This window comes from Patiria miniata, unplaced genomic scaffold (genome assembly GCF_015706575.1).
Source record: "Patiria miniata isolate m_02_andy unplaced genomic scaffold, ASM1570657v1 HiC_scaffold_16, whole genome shotgun sequence".
NCBI lineage: Eukaryota > Metazoa > Echinodermata > Asteroidea > Valvatida > Asterinidae > Patiria > Patiria miniata.
In genome coordinates, this window is record NW_024037054.1 from 1,563,299 (window position 1) to 1,579,413 (window position 16,115).

The 16,115-nt window shown below is 38.7% G+C and overlaps 1 protein-coding gene across 7 annotated transcripts in view; it reads left to right on the forward strand.

Moving 5' to 3' along the window:
• LOC119722628 (acetylcholinesterase collagenic tail peptide-like) overlaps positions 1 to 14,684 on the forward strand; it is a 63,949-nt gene extending 49,265 nt beyond the window's left edge. For all 7 annotated transcript variants that reach the window (XM_038192827.1, XM_038192830.1, XM_038192826.1 and 4 more), the window contains 5 exons: positions 2,077 to 2,216; positions 10,051 to 10,308; positions 11,006 to 11,081; positions 12,287 to 12,389; positions 12,546 to 14,684. In XM_038192827.1, coding sequence (XP_038048755.1) covers positions 2,077 to 2,216; positions 10,051 to 10,308; positions 11,006 to 11,081; positions 12,287 to 12,389; positions 12,546 to 12,648 — 680 coding nt within the window. In that variant the 3' untranslated portion in view covers positions 12,649 to 14,684. The remainder of the gene's footprint in view (positions 1 to 2,076; positions 2,217 to 10,050; positions 10,309 to 11,005; positions 11,082 to 12,286; positions 12,390 to 12,545) is intronic.
• Positions 14,685 to 16,115: the final 1,431 nt, after the last annotated feature.

A 16,115-nucleotide genomic window follows, 5' to 3' on the forward strand; every position in this document is an offset into this window, starting at 1 on the left:
TTACCCAACAAACATAATACAAAAAGAATTTTGAATTTAGCATATTGCGTTTGTTAGATATGGCTTAAAGGTCCAAAACTTCAAAAAACGATATAAAATGACATGGTGACGTCATGATGACGTCACCTCAATTTTTACCTGCACATCCTGGTCTACCTACATACCCAGTTTCAACCCAATAGGACTTACAGTTCTATAGATATAGGGTTTTAAAGTTTGCACATTGAAGATGACGTCACGTGACCCATGATGACGTAATCATGATGTCACTCTTCGGAACACAAACTCACTATGGGGTCTTTATATATGTAAAGTTTCATTAGGATACGAGTTTGTTTTAGGTCCAAAGTGCCGTGCTGACTAGACGTGTACAAAGTCTATGGGATTTGGGGTGGAACAAAAAGAAAAAAAAAGAAAAACTAGAGCTATGCCTGTTCGATGAACAGGACACAGGCTTTTCCGCATTTTAAAAATAATACATGTAAAGAAATACTTTTAAAAAATACTTTGTCAAATTTTGTATCAGAAGAAAAATGAAAAAAAGTTGATAAATTAATAAAAAAATAGGTGATGACGTCATCATGACGTCACCTCAGATTTTGCATAATGACGTCATAATGACATCACACAATTTTTACAATTTTCTGAATAAACCTGTTACCAACAAACATATTACAAAAGAATTTTGATTTTAGCATACTGTGTTTGTGAGATATGGCTTAAAGGTCCAAAACTTCATATCTTTAGATATAGGTCTTAAAGTGTGCATGTTTAAGATGACGTCATGTGACCCATGATGACGTAATCGTGACGTCACTCTTTGGGACACAAGCTCACTATGGGGTCGTTATATATTGTAAGTTTCATCAGAATACAAGTTTGTTTTAGGTCAAAAGTGGCGTGGTTAATTTGGGTTAGAACAAAAAGAAAAGGGAAGAAAAAAAAAGAAAAGAAAAAATATCAGAACAAAAACAATGATTTTTCGCTTTCAAGCGGAAAAGCAATAAAATTAACACCTCAATTTTTACCTATAACACATCCTGGTCTACCTACATACTGAGTTTCAACCCAATCGGACTTACAGTCCTTTAGAATTAGGGTCTTAAAGAGTGCATGTTTAAGATGATGTCACGTGACCAATGATGACGTAATCATGACGTCACTCTTCGGTACACAATGTCACTATGGGGTCTTTACATTGGACAAGTTTCATTTGAATAAACATGTACAAAGTCTATGGGATTTTGGGTAGGAACAAGGGGAATAAAAAAATCAGAACAGAAACAATGCTTTTCCACTTTCAAGCAGAAAAGCAAAAAACCAAACAAATCTTAACAAAAACAAAGGTTGTTTTCGGCAAGTTTGCCGAAACGGCCAAAAATCACATGCTGACATCATCACCTCAATTTATATTTACAACACATGCCTGACTGCGTACGCACAAACTTTTGACCCAATTGGCAAAGTGAACATATAAGAACAAAAAGAAATGTTTTCAGCAAGTTTGCAGAAAAGCCAAAAACATATCAGAAGAAAAACAATAGCTAATTTTCTGATGATAGCGGAAAAGCCAAAAAGTAAAATACAATCTTTTAGATGTTTTACTTGTGATTTCATAGTCCTTGCACAGAGGTCAATTAAAAAAAATGTGTATAAGATACAAAAAAAAAAATAAGTCGGTCTCTGGTCAGCGCGCGCGTCGATTTTAAGCATGCGCGTCGATCTTTTTTTTTTCCAAAATGTTCCGCGGTAGCTCCAACAGCGCCCTCTATTTCCGCACCTCCTCAATTTTTTTTACCAAAGAGCACCAAGGAATGGGAAATTGCACCAAGGCAAATGATCGAAAGCACCAAGGCAAATTATGGAGGACACCAATGTACATGAGGACACCAAAAAAGCAAAATAATACCCACCTTGTCTGTACAATCCAAGCTTGAAAAAAAAAAAAAAAAAAGCAAAAAAAAAAAAAAAAAGCCGCGTGGCCGCATCAATTCCGGAACTTTGGTCTGACCAGAGACCGAATATTTTTTTTTTTTTGGGCCTAACAGAGCATAAAACTGCACTTGTCTATTTCAGATGGCCAAATGGGTCCAGTAGGGCCAGTTGGACCAGTTGGGCCAGCAAGCCAGCCAGGTTCCCCAGGCAAAACAGGAGGGCCAGGTCCACAGGGGCCTAAGGGCGAGAAAGGTGACCCTGGAAGCAGGCTCATGGAAGGGGTAAGTGGCTTCTTATACTTTCCTGATTTCTTTTGACTCTTGAGAACTCAAATTAATTACATGAAAGATTTCAATAAAACAACCAAAAACATTCTGCACTTTGTCCTCGCTATTATAGTCCAATGGCTTAAAAAACCCAACTGTGACACACCCGATTAAAGTACCAAATTTGGCACACTTACTTTATAGGTCCGTAAAAGACATTCAAGGTGCCCGGTTTTGGTGGCCTAGGTCAAGGTCAAGTCAAAGTTCACATTTTGTACTTTACTGCATATGATGTGAATTTCCACAAAAGTCTGAAATTTAAAGTTCTGAAAATTGCATAAAAGGACGTTCTGGCAGTTAAGCTATCGCAGTAGAATCGCACCAACACAGCTTGTCAAATACTGTCCAATTACATGATGTACAAATGGACGTGGAACACGCAAATTCTGAGACAAATAAGACAGTAATTCATCCTGACCATTGAACAGCTTTTCAAATTTGTGAACATTTTCAGGTAAAGTTTACACTATTTTCTTCGTCTGAGTCTACGGTGTTACATGACAAAGTGGAACCATGGATATTATTATGCATGCCTTTCACAAGATCTCTGCCTAAAATGTCAGTACCTGAGTCAACAACATACAAGTTTGTAACTAAAGTGAAAATGTACATTCAAAATACCCAAGAATCTTGATCATATGTTGCGTAAACAACAACAGTTTTTGTTCAGGGGATTGTTTCTGTAATGCCTCAGATAAAAAGTACTTGTTGAATGTGTTCTTAGTCAGAATACTCACAATCGAACCAGTGTCGATCATAAGCGGCACTTGTACTCCGTTGATGTCGACGTTGCAGACTACTGAGTCAGTTTTGTTACCCGCATTGTCGGTTGCTAATACATGGACGTCTTCATCTTTTGATTCTGCTGTTGACAGGAATCGTCACAGACTTGAAGTACTCCAGTCATTTTCGTACAATGTCGACTAGAACTTGCATGTGCTCATTCGTTTGTTCCTTTCCTCCTTATTTTTGTCTGCATACCTTGCCAAAATGTCCCACTTAGTGACATACGTTGCATTCCCTTTCTCTGGCAGGACATGCCCTGTCATTCGCTATGTGTGCTTGAGAACCACAGCGGTAGCAAAAAGTTTGTTTAGTGGACATGTCTGGTTGAAAACGGGAATTTGGAGGTTTGGACTTCGTGGAAAGGCTGTGGAATTTGCTGACTTTGTTGACCCGGTCTGCTTGACCATTCGTCTCTGTAAGGTTATTGGCCTCTTGCATTGCTTTTTCAAAGCGTCGCGCCAAGTCCACAGCTTTCTGTCGGGCAAGTTCCTTTTCCATGAGTAAGCTCTCACAGATTTTTTTTACTGTTACTTTTTTTCAACTATAGGCCATTAGCCTCGGTCCAAAATTTTGGCCACCGGTATCAAATGAGGGAATAATTGTCATAGCGATTCTCAAAGAGCACAAAGAAAATTATGTATGGATTCACCTGGACGGAGCCAAAACCAGGGTTTGGTAAACGGCCCCTAGTCTGGTTCCGGCTTCAGGCCCACAGACATAAACACAGGCCTAGGATGTCACGTCAGGGAAGCAGACTACATGCGTAGTACACGTCGTTGCTATGAATCTGCCACGTTGAAATGTGTATTGTATTAACACTAATAACAGGCATGACAGGCTGACAGGCGGTCAGGCCTATGTACAAACTTTTCCAAATAAAATTGCACTTGTACATTGTACATGTAAAATGCATTACTGTGACTGAATATCTACATGTGATTAACCGTGAAGCATGTAAGTCAGCAGTCATTTATTCTCAAATTGTAAAAAATTTTGATCAGCAAAAAACGGCTGAAAAATTCAGAAAATTATCCACTAGCCTAAATAAGAATATGGGTCTGCTTCTGGATATCATGTAACATTTTAGGCACATCCACATGTAGGGCCTACATGTACTTTGTATGATTGCCCCTGGACCCCACCCATTAGCGCGCCGTGCCTGCGCCACTCACCGTTGCTGTTCCTCTTTCTGACTTTTCAATGTTGGCAGGTATGCAAAAAATAGTCGGCATGTGAAAATTTTGTGGCACTTTTGTGCCCAAGTTGTAACTTGTTCGTGCAAAAAATCATGAAATATGTCGTCTGTAGCTGTCCTGCAGTTTGGCTTCAAAGATCACGAAGTGCAATTTGTACTAGTACTCGTACCCGTTTTAGGAAATATAAGTTCTATTCTCACAAAACATATAATCTTTACACCTTTCAGCTCGGTATCTTCATGCACCAAATATCTCGGAATGTTATTCCATGTTGTCTTGCATCGGTTTTCACTAGAAACATCGCCATTCATTCTCATGCAACCCGACAATCTGCCCATTATCATCTCCCAAATGTCCGTACCACACTCGCCCAAAAAGCCATTCCCTTCCAAGGTCCCAAGCTATGGAACTCCCTCCAGCGGCCCTTGCAAAATACCAAATCTGATATCATATTAAAAAAAACCTTCAAGCAATTCCTTTTAAATAAATACGCCTAAGCCTTGTTCGCTATTTATCTTGTCATAGTTTAATGTATATGCTCCAATAAATTTGTGATCATTTCATTCAAATAAAATCATCGACATGTACGTATTCTTTCTTTTCACTTTATAATGAAATCGATTTTCTCTTGTTTAGTTCAACTTTGAGTCTTCTTCACTATTAACGTTTAGCTACTGATCAGAGGTTCTTCTTGATTGTGTTAATGATTTGTTCTATCATCATTTTTACCTACATATTATTGTAATTTATTTTCATTTATTCCGATTTGCCTTCCATCCCCATTGTCTTGTTTCGTTCATGTTTGTTGTGTTTACAATCCATTTGTCTGTGTATATAATCATGCTAATTATCGGGGTCCATACCCACAAGCTAAGCTTTCTTATGGATTCCACATCTCTATTAATTGTATTTATTATCTGCTTATTACCTTGTACTCATGTGAATTATGAGATGAAATAAAGTCAAGTTCAAATCAAAATCAAAAGTACTCATACTCAGAATACAAGTACTTGTACTCGTACTCGGAAGTACAAGTACCTGTATTGGAAGTCGGAGACATCGTACTAGTCAACCTAAGTACTTGATCGGCAGTACTTGGTACTCGGGGAAAAAAGTACTTGAATATAACACTGCTTTCTAGCGCAGATATTTTACCATTTGACCACCGAGCTTGCGGGATCGATTGGCAGGTTTGAATCTGATGTACATGTAGCAGCGGATACTGCAATTAAACAATTCATTATATCCTACGTATATACTTTGTTAGGATATGTATACCCAAGCATTCCTCTCTCTTGAACATTACTCTGTGTCCTAAGACAAATGTGTTCATGTCTGATGATATGAGGACACCACTTTTTTTCATGCGCTGTGAACTCGAGCAAGGCTTCCACCTCCACTTGAACATGAGCACAAGTTAATATTAAACATAATACAGCAAGGTAAAACATGTGGTGCAACACCAAAAACACACTGTAAGTGCAATGAAATTAGCATATCATGAATATATGTATACAGTGCATGCACAGTCCCTCAGTCACTTGGCAATTTTATTGTAGCATATTTGTATCTGTATCTGTATCACTCTCAGTACAAACACCTGGTAAGAATGTTGTCGTACGTCAGGTAAGGGTCGAAACGCAATGCAGCTATAGACAAGCCATTAATTGTTATAATGCGCTGTTTTTATCACTTGGTTGATGTTGATGGAGTCTAGCGCAGCTTTATATGACTTTAGATCAGGTGCTGTACGGATGTCTTGATGAAATGAAAACCGGTAGCAGTCTTGGTGAGCACGGATTGGTTTGTATGTATGGAGGCTACCAGATGATCTTGTAATTGTACCGATGGGTGAGTTGAGATAATCCATTATATTGTTTGGTGTTAAACCGTGTGTTTCTTTGTAGACTGATATTAAACGAGATTTAGTCCTTCTGTCCCAAAGTGATTCCCATTTCAGATTTCATAGGATTGTAGTAATGCTGGATTCTTGGTTGTAATCACGAACTGCGAATCTAGTGGCACGGTTTTGGACCTGTTCAAGTTTCTTAATGTTGGTGTCGAAGTGGGGATCCCAAATAGTGGAGCCGTACTCAAGCAATTGTCTGACTAACGTTTTGTAGTCTATGGATATCACATTGGTATTGCAGTAGTAAATGTTCCTCTTTAGGAGTCCTAATATCCTATTGGTCTTGGAGATTATCTGACTGATGTGTGTTAACCATTTCAGATCGTGGCTGAGATTAACTCCCTCTTAACTGTTTAACTTCCTCTATGGTGTTACCAATGTGGTAGCTAGACACAACTGGTTTTTTCTTATGAGTAACCCTCAGTAGATGACACTTGGAGATGTTGAAACAGAGCTGCCATCTGTTTCCCAACGACTGAGAGTGTCGATGTCATTTTGGAGTATAATCGAGTCCCTAGGTGAGGTGATTTCCCGATATAATTAATATACAATCGTCTGCGAACAATCTGACTTTGGAGAGAAGATCCTGAGGGAGGTCACTGATGTATTTTAAAAACATCAGTGGCCATAGAACAGTACCTTGAGGGACACCAAAGGTTACTTTACATTTCGCCGAGGCTGTTCCCTCTAGTACCACCCGCTGATAAAGTGATGCGAGGACTGATTCCATCCAACTCAGGTGGCCGTTCCTGATTCCGAAGCTGTGAAACATTCTCAGGAGCCTCTGGTGGGGCACAGAGTCGAAGGCCTTTCGAAAATCCATCATTATTGGATCTGCCTGACTTTTGTTGTCAAGGATTCTCGCAAGGAAGGTGATCTACCAATGCTGCCAGCTGTGTGTCGCGAAACCTGTGCTGGTTGTCTGTAAGGACACTGTGTTTCTCGAGGTGAGCCATTCTGTGGTTATGAAGTATATGTTCCAGAAGTTTGCAGGGAATGGATGTTAGGGAGACTGTAGTTGGCAGGATCCTTCCTGTCGCCTTTTTAAAATAAAGGCGTTACGTTTGCATCTAACCAGTCTTGCGGTAATTTGCCTGAGTCTATTGATTTTTGGAAAATCTTCATAAAGACGGGTGCCAGAGCAGAGGCGCATTCCTTCAAAACTCTCACTGGAATTCCATCCGGGCCAGCTGCCTTGGAGGGATTCAGGTTCTTTAACAATTTCTCTACTCCGACTGGGTGAATGATGATATTAGGCATATCTGGAACAGTTGAGTCCCTCGTGGGTGGAATAGAATTGAGGTCCTCTAGTGAATACTGAGCTAAATTGGTTGTTTAAGACATTGGCTTTGCCGGTTGGGGAGGAAACAGTATTGCCATCGGGTGTTAATAATGTTGTAACACCGAAGACTTCCTGTTTCTTGGATTTGATGAAGTTCCAAAAAGGTATGGTGTCAAGGCTTGATCCAATGATGTCTTTTATGTAGTCGTGTTTCACTTTCTTAATTTTCCTATCTGTTGCCCTGGGGAATTTTTTGAAAGCTTCCCTTGCAGCTTGTGAGTTGGTTTTCTTAGTTTTCTTGTAAAGACGTTTTTTCTTGCAGATGTCACATTTTATTGAGTTGTTGATCCAATATGGTAGTTTCCAGGCAGATGACGTAAGCTTGGAAGGAATGTGTTGGTTTATGGTGCAGGTCAGGAATTTACTGAAGTTTTTGACAAGTTGATCGGAGCTTAATTGTGGGACAAACTCTAGTGTTCAATTTTCTGTATTAAATTCATCAATGAGGCGTGAAATCTCAGTGTAGTTGGCTTTGTTATGCAAATCAATTTTGCATTGGGGCCGTAAAAGTTTTGGTTTAGCAGAGATGCATGTGGACTATTACAACGTCGTGGTCACTGATTCTTGGAATGACATCAGTACTTACAACAAATGAAGGGCTGTTGGTGAAGCATAAGTCTAGAGTGTTATCTTGTCTAGTTGGTTGTGTAATCTCTTGGTACAGATTGTGGTCGGCAGCTAAATCATTGCCTTACTAGGTCCTCCATATCTTTCACCGGGGCAAAGTTTCATCTGGTCCCAGAGTACATCAGGGAAATTAAAATTGCCAAGGAGCCACACAAGGCCGTAGGAAGCGGTACGGCAGGTACGGCTATGGCCGTACCAATAATAACAGGCATATCTTTTTTTTTTTTTAATGTATACAAGGCCTTGCATGGCCCCAAGGGTGGATTTTTGTTTTTTAACATTTTTTGGTTTCTAGATGCTCTGTGGTGCGATCTGAGGCAATTTCTGACCACTTTAACCATTTTTTAAAGGAAAAGATGGTGGTGTATGCAGTACCTGCCTCTATTGCGACGACACTGAAAAAAAAATGGGTTCCATTTTTTTTTGGGGGGGGGGGGGGGGCATGGCCCCCGTTGCCCTCCCCCAAATTTTTCTTGTGTTGTTTTTTGTGTTTTGTTTTGTTTTTGTGTTTGTGTTTAAAGGGAAAGGGCGTAATCATACATGTCGCCACTAGGCCTACATGTTAAGTTAAACAAATGGCGATTGGCCGCCACCATGAATTTTAGTTGTCCTCAGACTAGTACTTGTGTTTTCTTAAAAAGAAGTGGTTTTCTAAATGAGAAAATTTCAAGGAAGAACCGGGTTTGTGCAAGCAAAATTCAGGGAATAATCCGTTGAAGTTAATATCTTGTTGGAAAATTCCAAAATCATTCAAAGAAAGTAATTACCGCTGTGAATCAGAGTTTATGAAGGGACGGAAAGTGGGATTTGCTATCAACAAGACCGTTCGTCATTCTTTACCTGATGGGATGTGAATCAATTGGAGGATGAGAGACTCTGCGAGCTGATGTATTTTTTTTTAGAAAAAAAAAAACTTAACAAATACGCTTGGCAGTTCAATCATGTACGTACACTGGTATCCATACCGGTGAATTAAATTTCTAAAAATACATCAGCCCGCAGAGGCTCTCGTCCTCCAATTTGATTTACATCCCATAAGGTAAAGAATGAGGAACAGCCCTGTTGATGCTGATAGCAAATCCCACTTTCCGTCCCTTCATAAACTCTGATTCACAGTGGCAACTTTCTTGAAATGATTTTGGAATTTTCCAACAAGATATTTAGTATCAACGGATTATTCCCTGAATTTTGCTTGCACAATACCGGTTCTTCCTTGCTATTTTCTCAGCTAGAAAACCACTTCTTTTTAAGAAAACGTAAGTACAAGTCTGAGGAAAACTAAAATTCATGGTTAAATTCCATTTGACTTAACGTGTAGTGCATGGCGACATGTATGATTACGCCCTTTCCCTGTAAACACAATCATGGATCAAGCTAAAGAGCACAAATCTAGAAAGAGAGTCAAGCTACAGTTTTGATGTGATGCTTGTGATGTAATTTATCATCTTTGATGACCCACCCACTGAAACACGAATACATTTCATTCAAAAAGTCAGGGGAAAGTGGCCAGGAAATGCCTCAGATTGCACTACAGAGCATCTAGATCCAAAAAAAGTTTTGCGATGAGCAAATGTCCAAAACTTTTCACTACGATAGGCTAAATTTTGACGATTTACGTAAAGTTCATCAAGTGACATATACTGGTTAAACTTGCAGATGTGCAGTGCTCCAAAATGTGTCTTGTACAAATTACGAAGAATAAAATTCCCTGTATACATACATATTGTTGGGGGGTAGATAAATTTCTGAAAACGTCCACATCAAAATCCACATCAAAATAGGACTGGCACAGTGTTCCGATGATAAATGCCGAATGGAGACACAGTCCACAGAGAAGCTTGGTGAACAAACTTTTGTAATTATTGTCAATAAACATATGAGCATATATATATCTCATATGCACCTGCAATTCTTTCTTCTACCCATCAGCAAATTATCATTGTTCCCAATGAGATTGCCATGCATTCCATCCGAGCTGAGGCAGCTCTAGTCTATCGTATGGATGACAAGAAACTGTACTTCAGGGACACAGAGCACTGGAACTGCCTGATGACAGAAGGCTCCATGAAGGTCATTGCAGGACCCCCAGGGTCACCTGGCCCCCAGGGGGACATGGGACCTCCTGGGCCACAGGGACCCAAAGGGGCTAAGGGAGATTTGGGTGATTACAGTGGTGGAGATCAAGAGGTAAGACCACAGACTGTCCTTTCTGTATGGTAAGACCATGTAGGAAAAGAACATGTAGGAAAAGAACCCAATAACTAATTGAGAAGATCTTTAGACATAGCCTAGCAGCCTTCGGAACTAACTGTTTACTCTTTACATGTATATGTCAAGGGCGGATCCAAGGGGGGGGGGGGCCAAAGGGGGCCATGGCCCCCCCCAAAACGAAACCAATTTTTTGTTTTTTTATGTGACATCGCAATAAAGGCAGGCAATGAGTACACCACCATCTTTTCCTCAAAAAAACATTGGTTAAAGTGGTCAGAAATTGCCTCAGATCGCACCACAGAGCATCTAGAATCCAAAAAATTCCCCCACTTTTTTGGGGGACCAAAATTTTTTTGGCCCCCCCCCAAAAAATTGTGTTCTGGATCCGCCCTTGGTATATGTTAAGTTAGGGCACTTCAGCTCATCTTCCAATGTACATGTACCTGCCCTCTTTCAGCATAATATTGAGCACATTATGTTCTGTGAGGTTTTCAATGATTAATTATGTACATTTGGCAGGCAAATAATCATGTTGCTGTTGGGCACACTGCACAAGGAACAGCTCTTGTATAGAGTCCATACCATTGTGCTTGAAATTGTGAATATATCTTTTTATGACAGATGTCCAAGATAATAAATAGTGCTGATTTTTTTCTATTTCTAAATGTTCAAGGTTTGTGGCAATTATCTGATTGAAGGAAAGGAGCAATGTGATGACGGGAATGACATTGACACAGACAGCTGCATATGTAAGTTGTTTGTTCTCATAAAATAAATTAAACAAATTGCAGTCCTTATGAATATCTCATTGGAGATGAAGCCGCCTTAAGTCGTATGGATAATAGATTTCTGTTATTGACATGGTGTATTTGTCAAACAGACCATAACATACGTGGTATAAAACTTGGTACATAAAGTAACTGACAAGCCGTGCATGGTCTAAGTAGATAAGGCTGTGATATAAAATATAAATAGATTGCCAATTATTGCCTTGTATGGAATGGTAGGATATGTGGTACAAAATTTAAATGTAACTAGATTTATGTTTGTGGACAAACACAGGGCTGTTTCGGTAACTTTTCGTGACATGTGACATGTAAAGTTTCAACTAGTTCCATCCAGAAAGGATGTGTAGTTCTGTTTATAATAAATGGTGTCATATAATATGTGATTACATTCTCATAGGGCTTTGAATTATGATGTCACATTTCACGTGATGACGTCATGATGATGTCACATCAATTTTCATCTATAACTATATTTATTTGGAAATAACTTAGCCAGAGCATACATCTTTGAAAGCAAGTTCACACCTTTCACCAATTTTAAATTACAAGGCACTTCCGGTTTCAACCGGAAGGAAGGGTAAAATGATTTTGTACATAATATCAAAAACGAAGACCCTGGATTATTCTATCAATTCCCGCAAAAGTCATGTTCAGGTCTCTCACGATTGATTTTATATTAATTTTCAAACATTAAATCCATTAATCTTTAACGTGACGTCACGTGACCCATGATGACGTCATCATGGCGTCACTTCATTTTTTTTTATCTATAACACATCCCGGTCTAGGTACATTTATACCAACTTTCAACCCAATCAGACCTGTAGTTCTGGAGATATAGCCCAATCTGTCAGATCTAGCTGAATTCTGCTAGAAAATGGTCACAACAGAAAAATTGCATATAATGTGACGTCACGTGACTCGTGATGACGTCAATGTTCGGCACGCAGCAGCAGGTGCTGGTCTAAGTGTGTGCCAAGTATAAAGGCAATTGGATTGATTTTAGTGCCTAAAGTGCCGGGGACAAAAAAACGTGCACAAATGCTATGGGCAAAATAACTGAAAAAAAAACCAAATAAAATAAAGTAAAAAAAATAAAAAAAATCTTAACGAAAACAAAGGCTGTTTTCGGCCGGTGACAACAGACCATGCTTTATTCATTTCAGACTGCCGGAGATCTTACTGTGGAGATGGTTACAGACAAGAAGGGGTGGAGGAATGTGACACTTTCAACTTCAATGGAAAAACATGTGATGACTACTTCTCAGAGTGAGTCAGACTTGACTGATCAGTTGTGAAGTTTGAGTTGTAACTGTCACAGAATGTATGGTTGATCATACTTGAATACTTCCTTTATAATTTTCAAAGCATTGTTATCAAGGTAAGATGCTATAAATTGGGAATTTTGCATTCACTTGCCGACAGGTATGAGACAATGGGCACGTTACGATGCACTGACCGTTGTCGGATTGATACTGGGGACTGCAAGGTCGTCCGAAGAAGAAAACGCCAGCTGCCTCCAGAGTAGACTTGCAAAACTGGATCATAAGAGCAATAATGACCCTATTGGCTTGAAATGATTTATCAAAGATCGATGGATTTTGTTGCCAGTATTTATGTGGCAACTGTTGTGTAAACATGACAGATTTGTTGATGAGACGACATTCTTCTGTAGGTGCTGGTCAGGGGCACATGGTGTGAGGAGCAAACTCCCATTACAGCAAGACACCCACTGTGATGGCTCACAGAACATCCAATTCATCAGGTTGAATTTCTCTAAAAGCAGCATTCCCACAGGTTACAGGCTTCATCCTGCTATCATCTTCCATGGTTTGACTTCCACAGCAACATCCACATAGTTACTGAAGGTGACTTCCATATCATTGAGTGATTCTCACTTCTAAATCACAACCACTCATCCAAATCAACTATTGACACTGTTTCACAATTCATTTCAATGCCACTTGAACACATTTTGCTATGGTGGAGTGATATCAAAGAGTCCTGCATATTACATGTATATTGTGGTGCAATCCACTCATAATTTCATTTTCATAGCACATAGCCACATCCACAAAAAGTATCCTTTACCTGTTGGTTGTTTTTCAATCATCTGATCACTCGGAAATGCCCAGGATTTGAGGATGTTACAGTTGGCTGTCTGAAGTGAAGATTGCCAAATTCTAAAGCTTATGCAACATGTTTTTGTATAAAATATTGATTCAAACTAGGGAAAAACAACAAGTGTGCATCTGGAAGATGTCTTCTTCACTGCATCATCTTCTCAATCGTCATCAGTGTTTATGAGCCATTTGTTCATGACGGCAAGCAAGCTTGTTGCAGGAAAATGTTTTCTACAAAAGTGAAGCATTTGCCATACATGAACATTACGGATCTTGTTGTGGGCAAAACTTTACTGCATGGAGTTAGGCTTTACAGCGGATGGAATCGGGAGGTTTCTAATGCTGTCAACCACAGAAGATACTCTCATTTTGCTATGGGCATCATGTATAGAACTTACCCAAATCACTGTTTTCTGTGCAGAGTCTTTTGTCATAGATTGTCCAAATTGAAATTAAAGGTAATATTCTTAATGCATTCATTAGAATTTACATGTATCAGCTGATTTATTCTCATGTTTATGACATACCAATTAATCATTTCCCCCAAAATAAGTTATATTTGTAAGGACAGTATTATTATTATTATTACCTTTTCGAAAAAATGTTAATATAAAAAAAAAAGACTTTAAGTGCAAGTCACAGCGTTTCATAAATGTGTACTATTAAAAGAGGAAAAAGTACAGTTGATATTTATGTATTATGTGTCTTTGATGGTGCTTTTATATGGACTGTAAATATGTTATGTACACTACATCTGAATGTACATTTTTGGGCCGAGTTATGAAACTTCTTGGACATTCAAAGTGTAAACATTTTTAAGATGGTTGTCACCTGTCCTCATTATATCATTGTTTTTTGGAATTTTGATTTTGTTTTTTAACATTCAAGCAAGAGATTCTTTGTATTTGAAGGAACAATATCCTTATGTACCATTTCAGTGCTTTCACACAGCCCATTTTAATTTCATGATTTACTATTATATTGTTAAATTGATCGTAATGATAAATGATGTTACTGATTTTATCCAGTCCTTAATTTCTACAGTTTATGAGGATTGCTACTGGGTATTGAAACTGAAAACGAAAATGGACCAGCCCTCTTTACTTGAGTGATAGATATTCAGATATCCGTCCCAGTTCTATTTTCAGAGAGCAACAAGAAGTTTAAAATGAATGTAGTTGCCTTACTAACTCCAGCTAGTACAAGTACTTATGCCACATTTCATATCTTCCCAGGAAATAAAAAAAATGTTTTGAAAAAATAGCTCTTCTAGCATTTCATCTCCACTTTTCTTCAAAATAGCCATTGAACACCCGGATGCTGAAGAGGGTGGAATCGATTGTCTTTTCTAATGGCTTATTTTACTTGTCCATTTTGGAAATCCTTTATAACTAAACAAGTGTCATTAATTAGACTAATGGTATGTCTTTTAAAGCTCATATATCAAACTGAAAAGAACAGACTTGTTTCCAAGTGACAAGAACATACATGTAAATTGTTTGGACTTTTCGACATGTCCCATAGGGTTTGTACATTCTCTGGGTTATTGTTATCGCACGCAGCTCTTTGTTCAAATTTCTCAAACGTAAGGATAACAAGATAACATGTGTGTAAATAAGTTCCATCATGGACCCTATTGTCCTTGATTGTTCACCGTCCACTATTTGAATGTAATTTCATTTACTTGTGTGTAAATACCCTAAGCCCCCACTCCCTCAGGTCGACCTGCGATTTGCTTGCGCCGTGACAAAATCGTCTGATAAAGGTCAAAAGTCATGCTCGGGTCACAAAACTGAGGAATCATGTGATTATCATGGAACAAGTGGCATAACAATCATGCTCGTGTCATCCACAGCTTCATCCTAAAAAGTCAGATGCTGACTGATCTGTGTTGTCTCAGGTCAACCTGAGGCCAGCTTAAACAGTAGAATTCATCTTTCTGGAGAGAACCCCCCCCCCATTGATTTTGTAAGATTTCCAAGTGTGGACCTTCACACAGTCATGGACCTGTATGTCCACTGTTCCAGGTGCACTAATCAATGGCTACACGTGCTCATATAGACATAGAAAACCCACTTTTCATGATAGTGAAGGTGGTACACAATAGGTTTGCACAGGGGTGTGAGTCACCTCTGATAAAAATAGCTGGAAAAAAGCTGAACTTTGGAAATCTCCTATACTTTTGTATACGGCAAGTGAGGGGAAAAAAAGCTGAAATCCAAAACAAACAATGCTGAAATCAGCTTTAAAGCTAAGATTTCACACCCCTGTTTGCACTTAGCACATCTGTGACTAGTATAAAATGTCACACTTGTAGTTAGCACAATTTGTATATTCTTAATACGTATTTTTATCTTACAAATTTTACCAAGCTTGTATTTATGTAACTGGTATTCCACATAATATTTAAATGTTATATCTAGTTGTCTTACATGTATATCTGATAATGGGGCTATAGGTGAGGGCAGGATTCTGACAAGTGAAAACATCTTTTCATGCACACCAGTTTCAACTGGTTGCTTTGCATTACCATTCAGCACTGCAGACTCAAGAACCATTGAGTTTGAAGAAAATAGGTCTGGTGGCTAGATAAGCCAATGTAAACAATTCCCAGATATCTGCACTCACCAACAAGAACAAAGATGTAGGTAAAATGTTTTATCTTTGTTTAACTGCACAAAAAAAGTTTCAAGATTGCTGTTCACACTTTACAAAATGTGAAAATCTGACAACTCAATATTCTTAGATTAACCTACAGATAACATCACCTTCATTTTACAGGGTCTTTCCCATACTATTGTAATATCAAATGCTACATTATCACTTAATTTCCTGTGAAATTGAATAACACTTAAAACCAGCATTCACTTTT